This window comes from Cololabis saira, chromosome 3 (genome assembly GCF_033807715.1).
Source record: "Cololabis saira isolate AMF1-May2022 chromosome 3, fColSai1.1, whole genome shotgun sequence".
NCBI lineage: Eukaryota > Metazoa > Chordata > Actinopteri > Beloniformes > Belonidae > Cololabis > Cololabis saira.
The window spans coordinates 47,554,124-47,568,474 of NC_084589.1; the positions used below are offsets into that span (position 1 = coordinate 47,554,124).

General features: G+C 44.1%; 1 protein-coding gene across 1 annotated transcript; it reads left to right on the forward strand.

Annotated features, from left to right (window-relative positions):
- Positions 1-9,562: 9,562 nt before the first annotated feature.
- Positions 9,563-13,665, forward strand: LOC133440461 (stonustoxin subunit beta-like; the record flags this gene model as incomplete). Its single annotated transcript, XM_061717720.1, has 4 exons — positions 9,563-9,660; positions 11,013-11,186; positions 11,830-11,876; positions 12,007-13,665. Coding segments are annotated over 4 exons (852 nt in total), but the record flags the coding sequence as incomplete, so codon positions are not given.
- Positions 13,666-14,351: the final 686 nt, after the last annotated feature.

Consider the following 14,351-nt stretch of genomic DNA (forward strand, 5'->3'; position numbering starts at 1 on the left):
GTACGACCAGAGGGAACACAGGGAAGAAAATGAGGATCAATTAACATGATTTTGGTGTGAAATATATAGATATACAAGACTCATTTAAAGCTGCAGTTTCCAACATTTAACCAATAGAGGGAATAAAGATCCCAAACTAACCCCCAAACTCATTGTTGGTAGAAACACACAGGAGCCCAGTAAATCATGGGATTTATTCTGAAGAATGGTGAACCAAAATAAATTAATACACCTAAAAAAAAAATCTCAGTTAAATTACTCAATAATTTAGTTGAAATTCATTAACATCCTTCAACATAAACTGTCACCTTCATTTTTTAACTTCAGCCAGATTATTTATTAGACTCTTCCACCCCTTACCTGTCCCCCCTGCTCCTCCTATCTATCCATTCTCCTCCTCCTCCTCCTCCTCCTCCTCCTCCTCCTCTTCCTCCTCCTCCTCTTTCTCATCCTCCTCTTCCTCCTCCACAGGTGCAGCTCTGACTCATTCCAGGATCAGTTCAGTTGCGTCTCAGTGGGTTTTGTTCAGACTGCAGAATCTTCATCTTCAACTCTTTGGACTGTTTGAAGAAACTGTAAGTTGGAAATTTGTCTTCAGGAACTTTCCTGTTTGTTTCTGCTCTTCCATGGTTGGAGAAAGTATTAACTGCAGACTTTGATCATTCTTGTGTATGAAAACAAATCTACATGATTGTTAGATGACAATATTTTTATTAGATTTATTTTTGATCTGTTGGAGCCGTTTTGCATAAATGTGATTTATGTTTAAGATAATACCTTTTGTAAGACTTTGGTTTTATATTTGTTCTAACCAGTGACTACTCACAAAACAGAATATTGCATTTCTATTGGCTGCTGTATGTAGAATAAATATACGGTAACTCAGTGAAAGTTTTCACGTCACTAGACCTTTGAGCAACACAGGCTTTTGACCAGCATACTTTATTTTATTAACAAAAGTTAAGGATTTGGTTCTGTATTTTGTATGATTTTTCAGTTTTTGAAGTAAACATAGAAAAGAAGAACTTTGTGTTAAGACCTTTCCTTTACGTCATCGGTGTGCTGGGTGCAAAACACTTTATGGTCCAAAGCTGGTGAGGCAGCTGCTGCTGCAATCACAGATCAGAGACACAGTGATGATCAGCTGATCATTAGTTTTTCTTCATCAATCAAACTGTGAGGTGTTTTTATTTCCTGGAATTAAGCTGTCGTCTCCAGCATTAAACTCAGTTTGGTTCCTGGAAGAAGTTGTTCTTTGGTACTTGTGTAACTACTGAAGATGGCGTATCTTCGTCCAGAAGTCTTTGTGACTGAACTTCCAATAGTATCAATGTTGACACAGAATCTCCCCAGAGGTTCATGAAGACGGGGGTCAGAAACAACAGGCTGATTAACTGAAACATTTTTACTGAGAGACGTAAAAGAAGTTTCTTCTTCCAGGTCATAAGACTTCTTAATCAAGACACACCCAGAAATCTGGACTCTGAACTCTGTCAATCATCATACCTCATATCACATTTATTACTAGTTTGCACTGGATACAGCATGTTTATATCTCCTTATATTTGCACATTGAACCTTTATCTCTGTAGATCCACCGCTGAGCTTCCTCGCATTTATAGTAACACGATTTTCGAGTTTCTAAAGTGAAAACTCTATTGACAGAATCACCTCTTCAATCACGTCTCATCTTTCAAACATTTGAAGGATAAGAAAGAAACAAATATAAAAATCGAGCAAAGTGAAGTCTACTGCTCAGTAGAAGCAAAAAAAAACAAAAGAGAGGAAGAAACCAGAGCAGGATCAGCTGATCTGTGTGCAGCACCAGTGATATGTGTTTCCTCTGCAGATGAAGGAGTGTGTGTGAGCTGATGTGGGCGTGAATTCAGCAGAATGTATCAGTGTGAGGACATAGAGGAGGGATTCCCTCCCTCTAAAACCTCTCTGTGTGGGGAACATGAGAGTCGGAGCAAAGCTCAGAGGTGAGATGAGCATCTCTAACTGTCCCTGACTCTTCTGCATGTCAGAGCTCAAGACTCACATCACCAAACATCATTATTACAGGAATCAACCTGGACCTGGACCTGGACCTGGACCTGGACCTGGACCTGGACCTGGACCTGGACCTGGACCTGGACCCGGACCTGGACCCGGACCTGGACCCGGACCCGGACCTGGACCTGGACCTGGACCTGGACCTGGACCTGGACCTGGAACCAGCTGTGTGTCCTTGAAGAGCGACTGGTCAATGGGCAAGTTAATTGACTTTAAAGGAGAGCAACGTTCTGCTGTAAAGAGGTGTGTGTATCCAAACGCTGCCAATGATTTATGTTTAATACTTTTTGAATAGACATTTTTGCGTGTGTAAAAACGTGTGCAAACTTGACATCACCCGCAAACCAATGTGCGAGCTGATCTACTAACAGCGTGCAAAGAGGACTGCGCTTCTAAAATGAGCAAAATAGCGCACGCAATCCATTTAGTACTTTTGCCCTGATGAATAATCAATATGGGGCGTAACCGCCAGAAAGCGCTAAATACTGGGAGGGGAAAATGCAAATAGGTTAATTTACCACGCGCAATGAGATTTACCAAGCCTGAAAGTAATTGCGCGTATTGTGATTGCGTCTGTATTTAATACGTTCGAAAGGAAGGTGCTAATCTGCTGCTGCTGTTATTGTGGCAAGGAGGCGACATCCAAAATCAAAGAATACGCAGAGAGAGTCTTTATTCTGCTGCATGCTATTTTAAAAATGGTTGCACAAGTTTTATTAAAGGCCACTTTTTCTTTAGTTCTCCGCCTTATATCTTGCCACCTTCTTTTAATGTGCCCCCCTCCACTCGCCCACAAGCAGGCCAAGCCTTTGTGCCAAACTTTGTATTTTATTGATTATTTATCTTATTGAACGTGAAATCATCCTTCGTAAATTACATTTAATTAAAACCCGTGCTTATTAATCACAAAACACAGGTTAAACATCATGACCAAATCCGCTCCGACCCGGTGTGTCAGGATCAGCGCAAACAGACTGCAGCTTCGCCTGAATTATGGTTCTGCGTTAAATCGACGGCGTAGGGTAGCGGTGCGGTGTGCGTCGCCGCGTACCCTACGCCGTCGGTTCTGCGTTGGTGTGACGCGAAACCATAAATCAGCCAATCAGGGAGCAAGGGGTTGGGGGAGCTGGGTTGATGTTGATCCGCGGACCAAACTTGTTAAGGAGCATCAAACTCACTCTTATCTACGTGGAAATAACGCTAAAATATAAAGAAGGCGTCCCAAAGTGTGATCTATGGCGAAATAGGAAAATTAAGATGTGCAACTCTTCTAAAGGTGAGACATGCATTTAATTGACTTCTTGGCGCCAGCCTTGGCGTTTATTATTACGCAAATGTGGAATGTTTGGGTCTGTCTAATTTCGTCAAATTAAATTTGGAGATTCACCGTTCACATTTTTATGTGTATGCGTTGTATGAGAGAGAGATGGAGAGGGCGAGGGAGGGAGGGAGAGACGTGGCCTGTACGTCGTTGTTTTTTGTTTTTTTTGCAGTTTGGGTGCACAATACACTTGTGTGTGTGTGTATTAAAAAGAGATTTTGCAGTATGTTGTGTAATTGAAACTGGTTTGCTGTGATCGTTGATGGCAAACTCATATTAAGCATTTACATCATATTGCGTTCTTGAACGGCAGTTTGTGCCCCCCCGCTGGTTATTATGTGCCCCCCAATTAGATCTGTTCTGCCGCCGACTCTGGCGCAAACCGTAAGACGCGCAACACCTCATTTAAATACTGCAGTTTGCGCCTGTTATCAATTGCGCAAGCATTCTTAGTTGATCACCCGCAAAACACACAACAACAGCACGTGCAAACTTTTTCAGTGCACACGCAATTTAGTACTCTTTATTTAGGATCTTAGTAAATCAGGCCCTAAATGTATTAAAATCAGTCCTGATGTTAGGACATTTTGACATGTTTCTTCCTGAGTAGATCCATGTAGTCCTGGACCCCTGTGGTCCTCCATCACCTGATGGTGATCTGAGCTTCCTCCTCATAGATCTTCATCTCCTGTCAAGAGCTTTTTCCTCTGGTTGACACATCTGGAGGTCTTACCATCCAGAGGACTGATCCTGATGATGATCCAGAGTTCATCAGCTGCTTTATGTCTCCATCAGTTGTGCTCTCACTGAGGTCACATGTTCTCGTTGATTCAGCAGGACTAGTAAACATTCCCCACCACCAGTCCTCTGATGGACTGTCCTCATTCAAACAGGACTTCATGGACCTTCAGCTGGTGTTTGTCTCTGTGAGGACAGACATGATGTGAGCTAATTCTTCCTGGTTCCTCCACAGAGTGGACCAGCAGAGCTCAGAACTTCCCAGCGGTCTGTCTGTCCAGCAGCATCAGACACAACTGGACTCCATATTTCTGGTCTGTACATGAACAACAACTGCTTCTCCACCTGTTCTGTTGATGTTTGTCTCCATGCTGGTCTCTGGAGACCAGAGGACTGTCAGTCTGTCCATCATGGACCTGATGTTTGTCTCCATGCTGGTCTCTGGAGACCAGTGGACTGTCAGTCTGTCCAATATGGGTCTGATGTTTGTCTCCATGCTGGTCTCTGGAGACCAGTGGACTGTCAGTCTGTCCAATATGGGTCTGATGTTTGTCTCCGTCGTTTCAGTCTGATTTGGCACTTTCGCACTAGGACTTACTTGGCCCGACTCGGCTCGGCGCGGCTTTACACGGTTCCACACATGTGTTTTCGCACTGCCAGGGGAGAAGCGGGCAGGTTTGGGTGAAGCTGCTGTGACATACTCGATTGCGCAACCGCTTTGTTTATGTCGGCACAGATGAGAAATCAGCTGAAGCCGGGAGTAAAACAGCCCGTCTACATCGCTTTTTTAATTTTTTCTCGACAGCCACCAGGTTTATGAACATCTGCACCTCAGAGTTGGATCACCAAACAGACGTTTTGCGCTTTATAACAAAATCGCCGCGAGCCACGAGTCACCTCGCTCTGACTCCCGCTTCCTGATTCAAACGTCTGACGGCCCCGCCCCCCGACCAATCAGAGGCGCGGAGGGTGGTGACGGCCCCGCCACCCGACCAATCGGTGGCGAGGAGGTGGTGACGTCAGAAATAGTCCCTGCTCAGCTCGCTTTCAGAACCTCACTGAAATGGTTACAGAAAAAAGTATCGACTTGGAGCGGCTCTACTCGTCTCAGCCCTAGTGCGAAAGCTCAAAACGAGTAGAACCGAGCTAAGGCGGTACTAATGCAAAAGCGCCAATTGTGTCCTTCATGTGGTCTTCTGTTAACAAACAATTGCGGTTATGGCTTTATCAGTAATTTTGACCACTTTTGGCAAGTTCCATCACTTTACCGTGACCTAATACACCCCAATCGAGATGGCAAAAAGCTCTTAGCCAAAAACATTGCCCACCACCTCTCCACTGAATGACGCCAGCCAAACCTCACTCATCCTTATTTTCTCCCCCAGCATATACTATGCAGATCCCTGTTTTAATTACCCATAGACCATCTCCAGCCGTTTATGTACAACAGCCCTGCACTTTAAGAGCAAATCTCAACAACATTGTCCCACTCACTCCCTCCCACCAATCACATCCGCCTCCAGACCCCCAGGAGCAAGCTATAAAGTCAGCTATAAAGGCCTGGATGTCAGACAATTTTTTATCCCTGAATGAGACGAAAACCGAGGTGCTCATTGTGGCACCTGATAGCCTCATTCCAAAAGTGGTGGACTGCATCGGGCCCCTTAAAGACTATGTCCGTCCAAATATCAGGAACCTAGGTGTCAACTTCAACCAGACCATGCAACTCAACACTCACATCAGCTCAATAACCCGCACCTGCTTTTTCCATCTCAGAAATATTGCCAAGCTCAGATCCGTTGTCTCATACCCAGAGCTAGAAATGATCATTCACGCATTCATATAATCACGTTTGGACTACTGTAATTCACTCTTCACCTGCCTCAACAAAACCGACATGGGACGTCTTCAGCTTATCCAAAATGCAGCAGCCAGATTACTCACCAGATCCAGCAGGAGGTGTCATATCACTCCAAACCTGGCCGCCTTGCACTGGCTCTCTGTCAAGTTCACGGTCCATTTTTTAAATTTTAGTTATAACCTACAGAGCACTCCATGGTCAGGCTCCTCAGTACCTTATAGATCTGGTCCCACGCTATGAGCCACAAAGAGCCTTAAGGTCGGCTAATCAGGGCCTTATAACAACGCCAAAAACAAATCTAAAAACCAAAGGTGACAGGGCTTTCCAAGCAGTTGCTCCATATCTTTGGAACATGCTCCCACAAGCTCTGAGAGATGCAACATCTGTGGACATTTTAAAACGCTATTTTTTGAGCAGGCATTTATTGATGTATTATGATTTTTGTCTCTTTTCTTTTTGTCTTTTTCTTTCTTTCTTTTCTGTTTGTTATTATCCTTAGAGACACATTGTGCAGCTTTTTAAGTACCTCATGTTTTTACTGTTTTTTCTGTATGTAAAGCACTTTGTGAGTTTCTCTCTGTGAGAGGTGCTATATAAATAAAATTTACTTACTTACTTACTTACTTCTGTTCCAGCTGCTGGAGGACAACATTGTCATGTTTGTGAAGAACGAGCTGAAGAAGATCCAGAGGGGTCTGAGTCCAGATTACCCAGGATCCCTAGAGCATCTGTTGGAGGGTGAGGATGAAGAGCAGAGGAGGAGCAGCAGAGAGGCGTTTGTGAAGATCACAGTGAACTTCCTGAGGAGAATGAAGCAGGAGGAGCTGGCTGAGCATCTGCAGAGAAGTAAGAGTGTAAAAAGTGTTCTCTGAACATTTAAACTGCTGGATAAATGACCCAGAACACCTCAGGAGATGAACAACATTTCACAGATTAGCCACAACATTTGGACCCACATGGTACCACCCCCCTAGAGTAGCACCCTCCCAGTACAGGACAGCATACATATGTTTAACCGACCAACACAACAAGATAAGATTGTAGTCCTGGTTTTCCTCTTCCAGGAATCCTGCTGAGCTCCAGATTGTCTTGATGATTCTACCGATTATTTGATCAGATCATCTTTTGGTGTTTTCAAGTCCTAAACCTGGAAAATCCACTTCACAGACACCACAACAATAACAAGAACACAACAACCCACAAACCCACAACCCATCAGGGCTGTACTGCTAACATCCTGGTACTAGAAACTCCAGGACCCCTGAATGTTCTTGTCACTTCCACGTCCTGAATGTTCAGAGGTGTTTTGGTGGTAAAAGTGATTCTACTCAATATTGGACAGCTCATCGTAACATTAGAGCTGACCAGTGCCGGTTAACATCCTGATTCTTTATGAGAATTAAGTTGAACTTTATAAACACTCATTGGTTTCTTTTTTTCACATTTATTAAGGTTCTTTTGCTGCAGTTTGTAAAAAGCGACTTAGGTCTAAGCTGAAGAAGAAGTCCCAGTGTGTGTTTGAGGGGATTGTTAAAGCAGGAAACTCAACCCTTCTGAAGCAGATCTACACAGAGCTCTACATCACAGAGGGAGGGACTGGAAAGGTCAACAATGAACATGAAGTCAGACAGATTGAAGCAGCATCCAGGAAACCAGACAGAGCAGAAACAACCATCAGACAGGAAGACATCTTTAAACTCCCACCTGGAAGAGATGAACCAATCAGAACAGTGATGACGAAGGGAGTGACCGGCATCGGGAAAACAGTCCTAACACAGAAGTTCACTCTGGACTGGGCTGAAGGCAGATCCAACCAGGACATCCAGTTCCTGCTTCCATTCACCTTCAGAGAGCTGAATGTGCTGAAAGAGACAAAGTTCAGCTTGGTGGAACTTGTTCATCACTTCTTCATTGAAACCAGAGAAATCTGCAGCTTTGAAGAGTTCCAGGTCGTGTTCATCTTTGATGGTCTGGATGAGAGTCGACTTCCTCTGGACTTCCACAACAATGAGGTCCTGACTGATGTTACAGAGTCCACCTCAGTGGATGTGCTGCTGACAAACCTAATCAGGGGGAACCTGCTTCCTTCTGCTTGTCTCTGGATCACCACACGACCCGCAGCAGCAAATCAGATCCTTCCTGAGTGTGTCTCCATGGTGACGGAGGTCAGAGGGTTCACTAACCCACAGAAGGAGGAATACTTCAGGAAGAGGTTCAGAGAAGAGGAGCAGACCAGCAGGATCATCTCCCACATCAAGACATCACGAAGCCTCCACATCATGTGCCACATCCCAGTTTTCTGCTGGATCACTGCTACGGTCCTGGAGAAAGTCCTGGAAACCAGAGAGGGAGGGAAACTGCCCAAAACTCTGACTGAGATGTACATCCACTTCCTGTTGGTCCAGGCCAAACTGAAGAAGGTCAAGTATGATGGAGGAGCTGAGACAGAACCACACTGGAGTCCAGAGAGCAGGAAGATGGTGGAGTCTCTGGGAAAACTGGCTTTTGAGCAGCTGCAGAAAGGAAACCTGATCTTCTATGAACCAGACATGAGAGAGTGTGGTATCAATGTCAGAGAGGCTTCAGTGTACTCAGGAGTGTTCACACAGATCTTTAGAGAGGAGAGCAGCCTGTACCAGGACCAGGTCTTCTGCTTCATCCATCTGAGTGTCCAGGAGTTTCTGGCTGCTCTTCATGTCCATCGGACCTTCATCAAGTCTGGAGTCAACCTGCTGGAGGAACAAAGAAACACCTCCTGGTGGTTTAAAACAAGAGCAGTGACTCAGCCCTATCGGAGTGCTGTGGACAAGGCCTTACAGAGTCCAAACGGACACCTGGACTTGTTCCTCCGCTTCCTCCTGGGTCTTTCACTGGAGACCAATCAGACTCTCCTACGAGGTCTGTTGGAACCAAAACATAGAAGTTCACAGAACAATCAGGAAACAGTTAAATACATCAAGAAGAAGATCGGTGAGGATCTGTCTGCAGAGAAAAGCATCAACCTGTTCCACTGTCTGAATGAACTGAACGTTGGTTCTCTGGTGGAGGAGGTCCAACGGTCCCTGAGGTCAGGACTTCTCTCCACAGATAAACTGTCTCCTGCTCAGTGGTCGGCTCTGGTCTTCATCTTATTGTCATCAGAAGAAGATCTGGAGGTGTTTGACCTGAAGAAATACTCAGCTTCAGAGGAGGTTCTACGGAGGCTGCTGCCGGTGGTCAAAGCCTCCAAGAAAGTTGTGTAAGGACGAACACGGACACATCTGTTTTAATTACAATCACATGTTGTGTTCATGGAGGAAACCAGTTAAATTCACTGTTCAACTAAGTTCCAGTTCTCATCAATGATTCATCTTAGGAAACTTTACATGTAGAGAAGAGAAATGCAGCGATCACTATTCATCAATACTTATTGATAATTAGTTGAAATAATCGGTATTCATTGATACTATATAATTTATTTCTTTGTTAGATTTTAAATTACCTCATCATTTCTCTTTAATCTCCTCTGCAGGTTGAGTGGTTGTCACCTCTCAGAGGACATCTGTGCAGATCTGTCCTCAGTTCTCAGCTCTCAGTCCTCCAGTCTGACAGAACTGGACCTGAGTAACAACCAGCTGCAGGATTCAGGACTGAAGAAGCTGTGTCCTGGACTGGAGAGTCCACACTGTCACCTGGAGTCTCTCAGGTCTGAATACACCAAGGGCCTGATTTACTAAGATCCTAAATAAAGAGTACTAAATTGCGTGTGCACTGAAAAAGTTTGCACGTGCTGTTGTTGTGTGTTTTGCGGGTGATCAACTAAGAATGCTTGCGCAATTGATAACAGGCGCAAACCGCAGTATTTAAATGAGGTGTTGCGTGTCTTGCGGTTTGCGCCATGGAGAGACTGGATGGAAAGCAGGCTGGTTGCAAGCGCAAAATTAAATTTGATGAGTTGGAGTTAGAGATATTAGTGGAAGAGGCAAATAAACACATTCATGAACGAAAGCAAAGAAATTTAAACATTACCAAAAGAAACGCAATATGGGAGAAAATCTGCGATAGAATAAATGCAGTTGGTAAGACAAAAAGAACGGCAGATGAGGTTAAAAGAAGGTGGCAAGATATAAGGCGAAGAACTAAAGAAAAAGTGGCCTTTAATAAAACTTCAGCAAACAAGACAGGTGGAGGGCCTTCGGAAGAGATGCCTCTAACCAGCATTGAGCAGCAGGTGCAGCTCACCTTCTGCGAGGAGCAGATAACTGGGATACCGGGGTATGACACGCTAGAGCCAATTGCAGAACAAGGTAGGCGCACAATAAGAAACACCTTTTTCTCCATGAAAACACGTGATTTATTTATTATCACAAATAAAAAAATGAATGTGCCTCCTGTGGCAACCTTTTGCTGAATAATACTCGATTTAACATTCAAATAAAATATTTCTCCTTTTGCATGTGGAGAATCCTCACCACAAGTTGAGCCATCCCCACCCCAGTCCTCAAATCAGGCACCAACAAGCATCCCTGCGTAATGCTGGGCAGATTAGCACCTTCCTTTTGAACGTATTAAATACAGACGCAATCACAATCCCCGCAAAAACTTTCAGGCTTGGTAAATCTCATTGCGCGTGGTAAATGGACCTATTTGCATTTTCCCCTCCCAGTATTTAGCGCTTTCTGGCGGGTACGCCCCATATTGATTATTCATAAGGGCAAAAGTACTAAATGAACAGCGTGTGCTATTTTGCTCATTTGAGAGGCGCAGTCCTCTTTGCACGCTGTTAGTAGATCAGCTTGCACATTGGTTTGCGGGTGATGTCAAGTTTGCACACGTTTTTACGCACGCAAACCTTTAGTAAATCAGGCCCCAAGTGTTCAATTGTTGACCGTTAGAACTGTGGTTGATATTGAAAGATTGTTGATGTGTTTCTGCTGATCCTCTGACTTTTCCTTCAGCACCATCATCAGGTGAACATGAGGACAGAGTCAGCTTTAGTCTCAGAGCAGTTCTCTCAGAGTCTCTGCATGTGTGTTGTGTTGTGTTGTGTGTCTGCAGGCTGTCAGGCTGTCTGATCTCAGAGGAAGGCTGTGCTTCTCTGGTCTCAGCTCTGAGCTCCAACCCCTCCCATCTGAGAGAGCTGGACCTGAGCTACAACCATCCAGGAGAGTCAGCAGTAAAGCTTTTGTCTGCTGGACTGAAGGATCTCCGCTGGAGACTGGACACTCTCAGGTAGGAAGACAGAAGGACATCAGTGTGCTGGACTCTTCATCGTGTTGTTGTGGACATCATCTTTGTGGCTCTCTGGATTTTGTTGTGGAAATTTTTAGTAAAATACAGATACTTGCACCTGACATGTGGATGCTAGTCCTCTTAGAGGGATGTATATATTACAAAAGAGATGTGACCCTTTCATCTGCATTTACATGTTGTATATCACCTATTTTTATCCTGCATTTTTCCATGACACTTTGAGCAGAGATCTTTGAGCAGACGGAGCTGCTGCAGCTCATCTGGTGCTGCAGCAGAGCTGATAGATGCATTTCACAACTCTGAGCCGGTCTTGACCCAGTAAACATCCCAGAACCACAGCAGTGTGGTTTTCAGGCCCATCACAGCACAATAACAGCTGCACCTTCACTCATCCATGACACGGTCTCCTCCTGCTGCTGATTTAGCAGAGATGAAATTAGATGAAAAGAATGTGTTCAAACTGTGCTGGAACGTGACGACCATAGGACAGGACTTCAGAGATGCTGCATTCAAGTGCATCTGTCCAAGTGTTGGACTGTTCTTTCATCAGTGTGTGAGAGCCATGTAATGTTCATGTTTGCTGAAAGAGACTGTGCTGGTCTGACCCCCCTCGTCCTTTCAGGGTGGAGCCTGCTGGACAACGATGGATGACACCAGGTCTGAGGAAGTGTAAGTGTGTTTTTATTTCACTCACACATTCAACCATCTTCACACTGACACATCACTCATTCATGAGTCCATCAATGATCAATGACAGATCAATAATAACTGCAGCTGGGTTGTTTGTTCTCTCCTTCAGATTCCTGTCAACTCATCATCGACACAAACACAGTCCACAAACGCATCAAACTGTCTGACAACAACAGGAAGATGATGTGTGTGGATGAATATCAGTCATATCCTGATCATCCAGACAGGTTTAATTACTGTTGTCAGCTGCTGTGTAGAGAAGTTCTGACGGGTCGCTGTTACTGGGAGGTCCAGTGGAGAGGAAGAGTTTATATATCAGTGAGTTACAGAAGAATCAGAAGGAAAGGAGACTCTAAAGACTGTGTGTTTGGAAGAAACGATCATTCCTGGAGTCTGGAATGTTTTGATGGTGGTCGGTACTCTGTCTGGCACAATAACAGAGTAACATCTTCCTCCTCCTCTTCCTCAGTCTCTGACAGAGTAGCAGTGTATGTGGACGTTCCTGCTGGAACTCTGTCCTTCTACAGCGTCTCCTCTGACAGACTGATCCACCTCCACACCGTCAACACCACATTCACTGAACCTCTCTCTCCTGGGTTCATGATCTGGTCCAAGTCTGGTTCTTCAGTGACTCTGTGTTGAGTTCAGTCTCAAGATTCTCCTCCTGTCAGAGAAACCGTCTCTGTTGGACTGATAGTTGAGTCTGTACATGTCTGTCTCTGTTTCCATCAGAACACCTGAATCACATGTTGGTGAAACTGTTCTGAATGATTCCTTGGAAACTTCTTCCTCTTCCAGTCCTTTAAAGGTGGAAGCTGCTGTTATTCCAGGATCCACATGTTGTTCTTCTGTCTGTTTCCAGTCAGAGCTTCACAGTGAACAGCAGCATGTTGTTTCTCTGCAGCTCACAGCTGAGATCATTCACTTCATGTCAGCTGCAGTTAGTTTGCTGCACATGTGACCAACTGTGATGTCAGAGAGGAATCACTGAGCTGCAATCAGCCAAGATGAAGTTACAACCTGCTGACAGATCTCAGCACAAGGTTGCTGTGCAGCCAGGATTCATCCTGGTCTTGATTCTCGCCCACTTCCTGTTCCAACCAGGACGTCACTACTGGACTGTCAGGTTTCTGTCATGGTGAAGGGTTTGTTTATGTGTGAGCTCTCACCAAGATGAATAAGATGATCCATCCATCCATTATCTAGAACTGCCTCTTCATGTTCAGGGTCCCGGGGGTCGGCCTTGTTGATTTTACACTGTACTAAGAAGGGCTACTTTTTTAACAGAATTCTTCTTTGATGACAATATTTGATATCCACTCATTAAAAGCGCTACCTCAACATTTCCTCAAAATAATTATCCAATTGATTTATCATGCTAGGAAACATATTTCAGAATAAAACATTTTTTATTCTTAATCAATTTAAAATGTTCCAATTTTCAAATGATCACTTCTGTAACATTTTAGTAGAAAATCATGAACCTCTTCAAATTAAGTCCCATTTATATGAAATTAAGCAGCATAATACTTCTAGCAAATCATGAAGTCCCACATCTGTAGAAATGATCAGGTATAAAAATAATCGGATATTCAAAATCCATTTGTACTAATAATCAAATATGTAGCTCTGGTCTTACGGTTTGCCTGACAGAGTGGTTGATTTAAGAACTTCCATATGGGTTATATTTTATAATTCTGCTGGTGAGTATTTTCAGGAGTGTTATTTACTTCACTAATTGTTCAAAAGTAATTAGTTATGTTATTTGAATGTAACTGATTGTTTTCTTTGTTGCAAGTTAAATGTGATATTATCTCATGTTGATGTTCATGCTTATAAAATTATTTGGATTGTGTGCTATGGTTAAACATATGTTTATTGCTGTTTATTGATTTCTATTATTCTATGGTTTATTCCAGAACTACACATACACACACACACACACACACACACACACACACACACACACACACCACATCTTTAAGTGCACTCTCTAGACTGGATTAAAGCACTGTAAAGGAAATTGGCCGCTTCCTGCCTCTTCATTTAAGTCTTGACACGCACTTCATGATTAAAATACAGAGAAAGCCAGTGTACAATTGTTAATCATTAAGCCTCCAAAACATATAGTCCTTGGAGCCGGATAAGGTCATTACGAAGTGATAATGGCTTATGTTCCCCAAGTGAAGATGGACGTCCATGCAGACGAATGCAACAACCAAGGCTGATGGAAGATTATGAAGGGTACACCCTCCCACAGGCTGTCAGTTACCCTGCAGGAACCCCCGCTGTGATAGAGGAGACTGAATGGAGGTATAGAGAGGTATTTGCAAAGATGACACCCCTCACCCAGCGCCCAGGTCAGAATCACCCTGCTGAGCTCGTAGAGACATCTCCCAGTCACATTGGAGCACCTGTGTATGTGGGTAGGCCACAGCCATATCAGGGCCCACC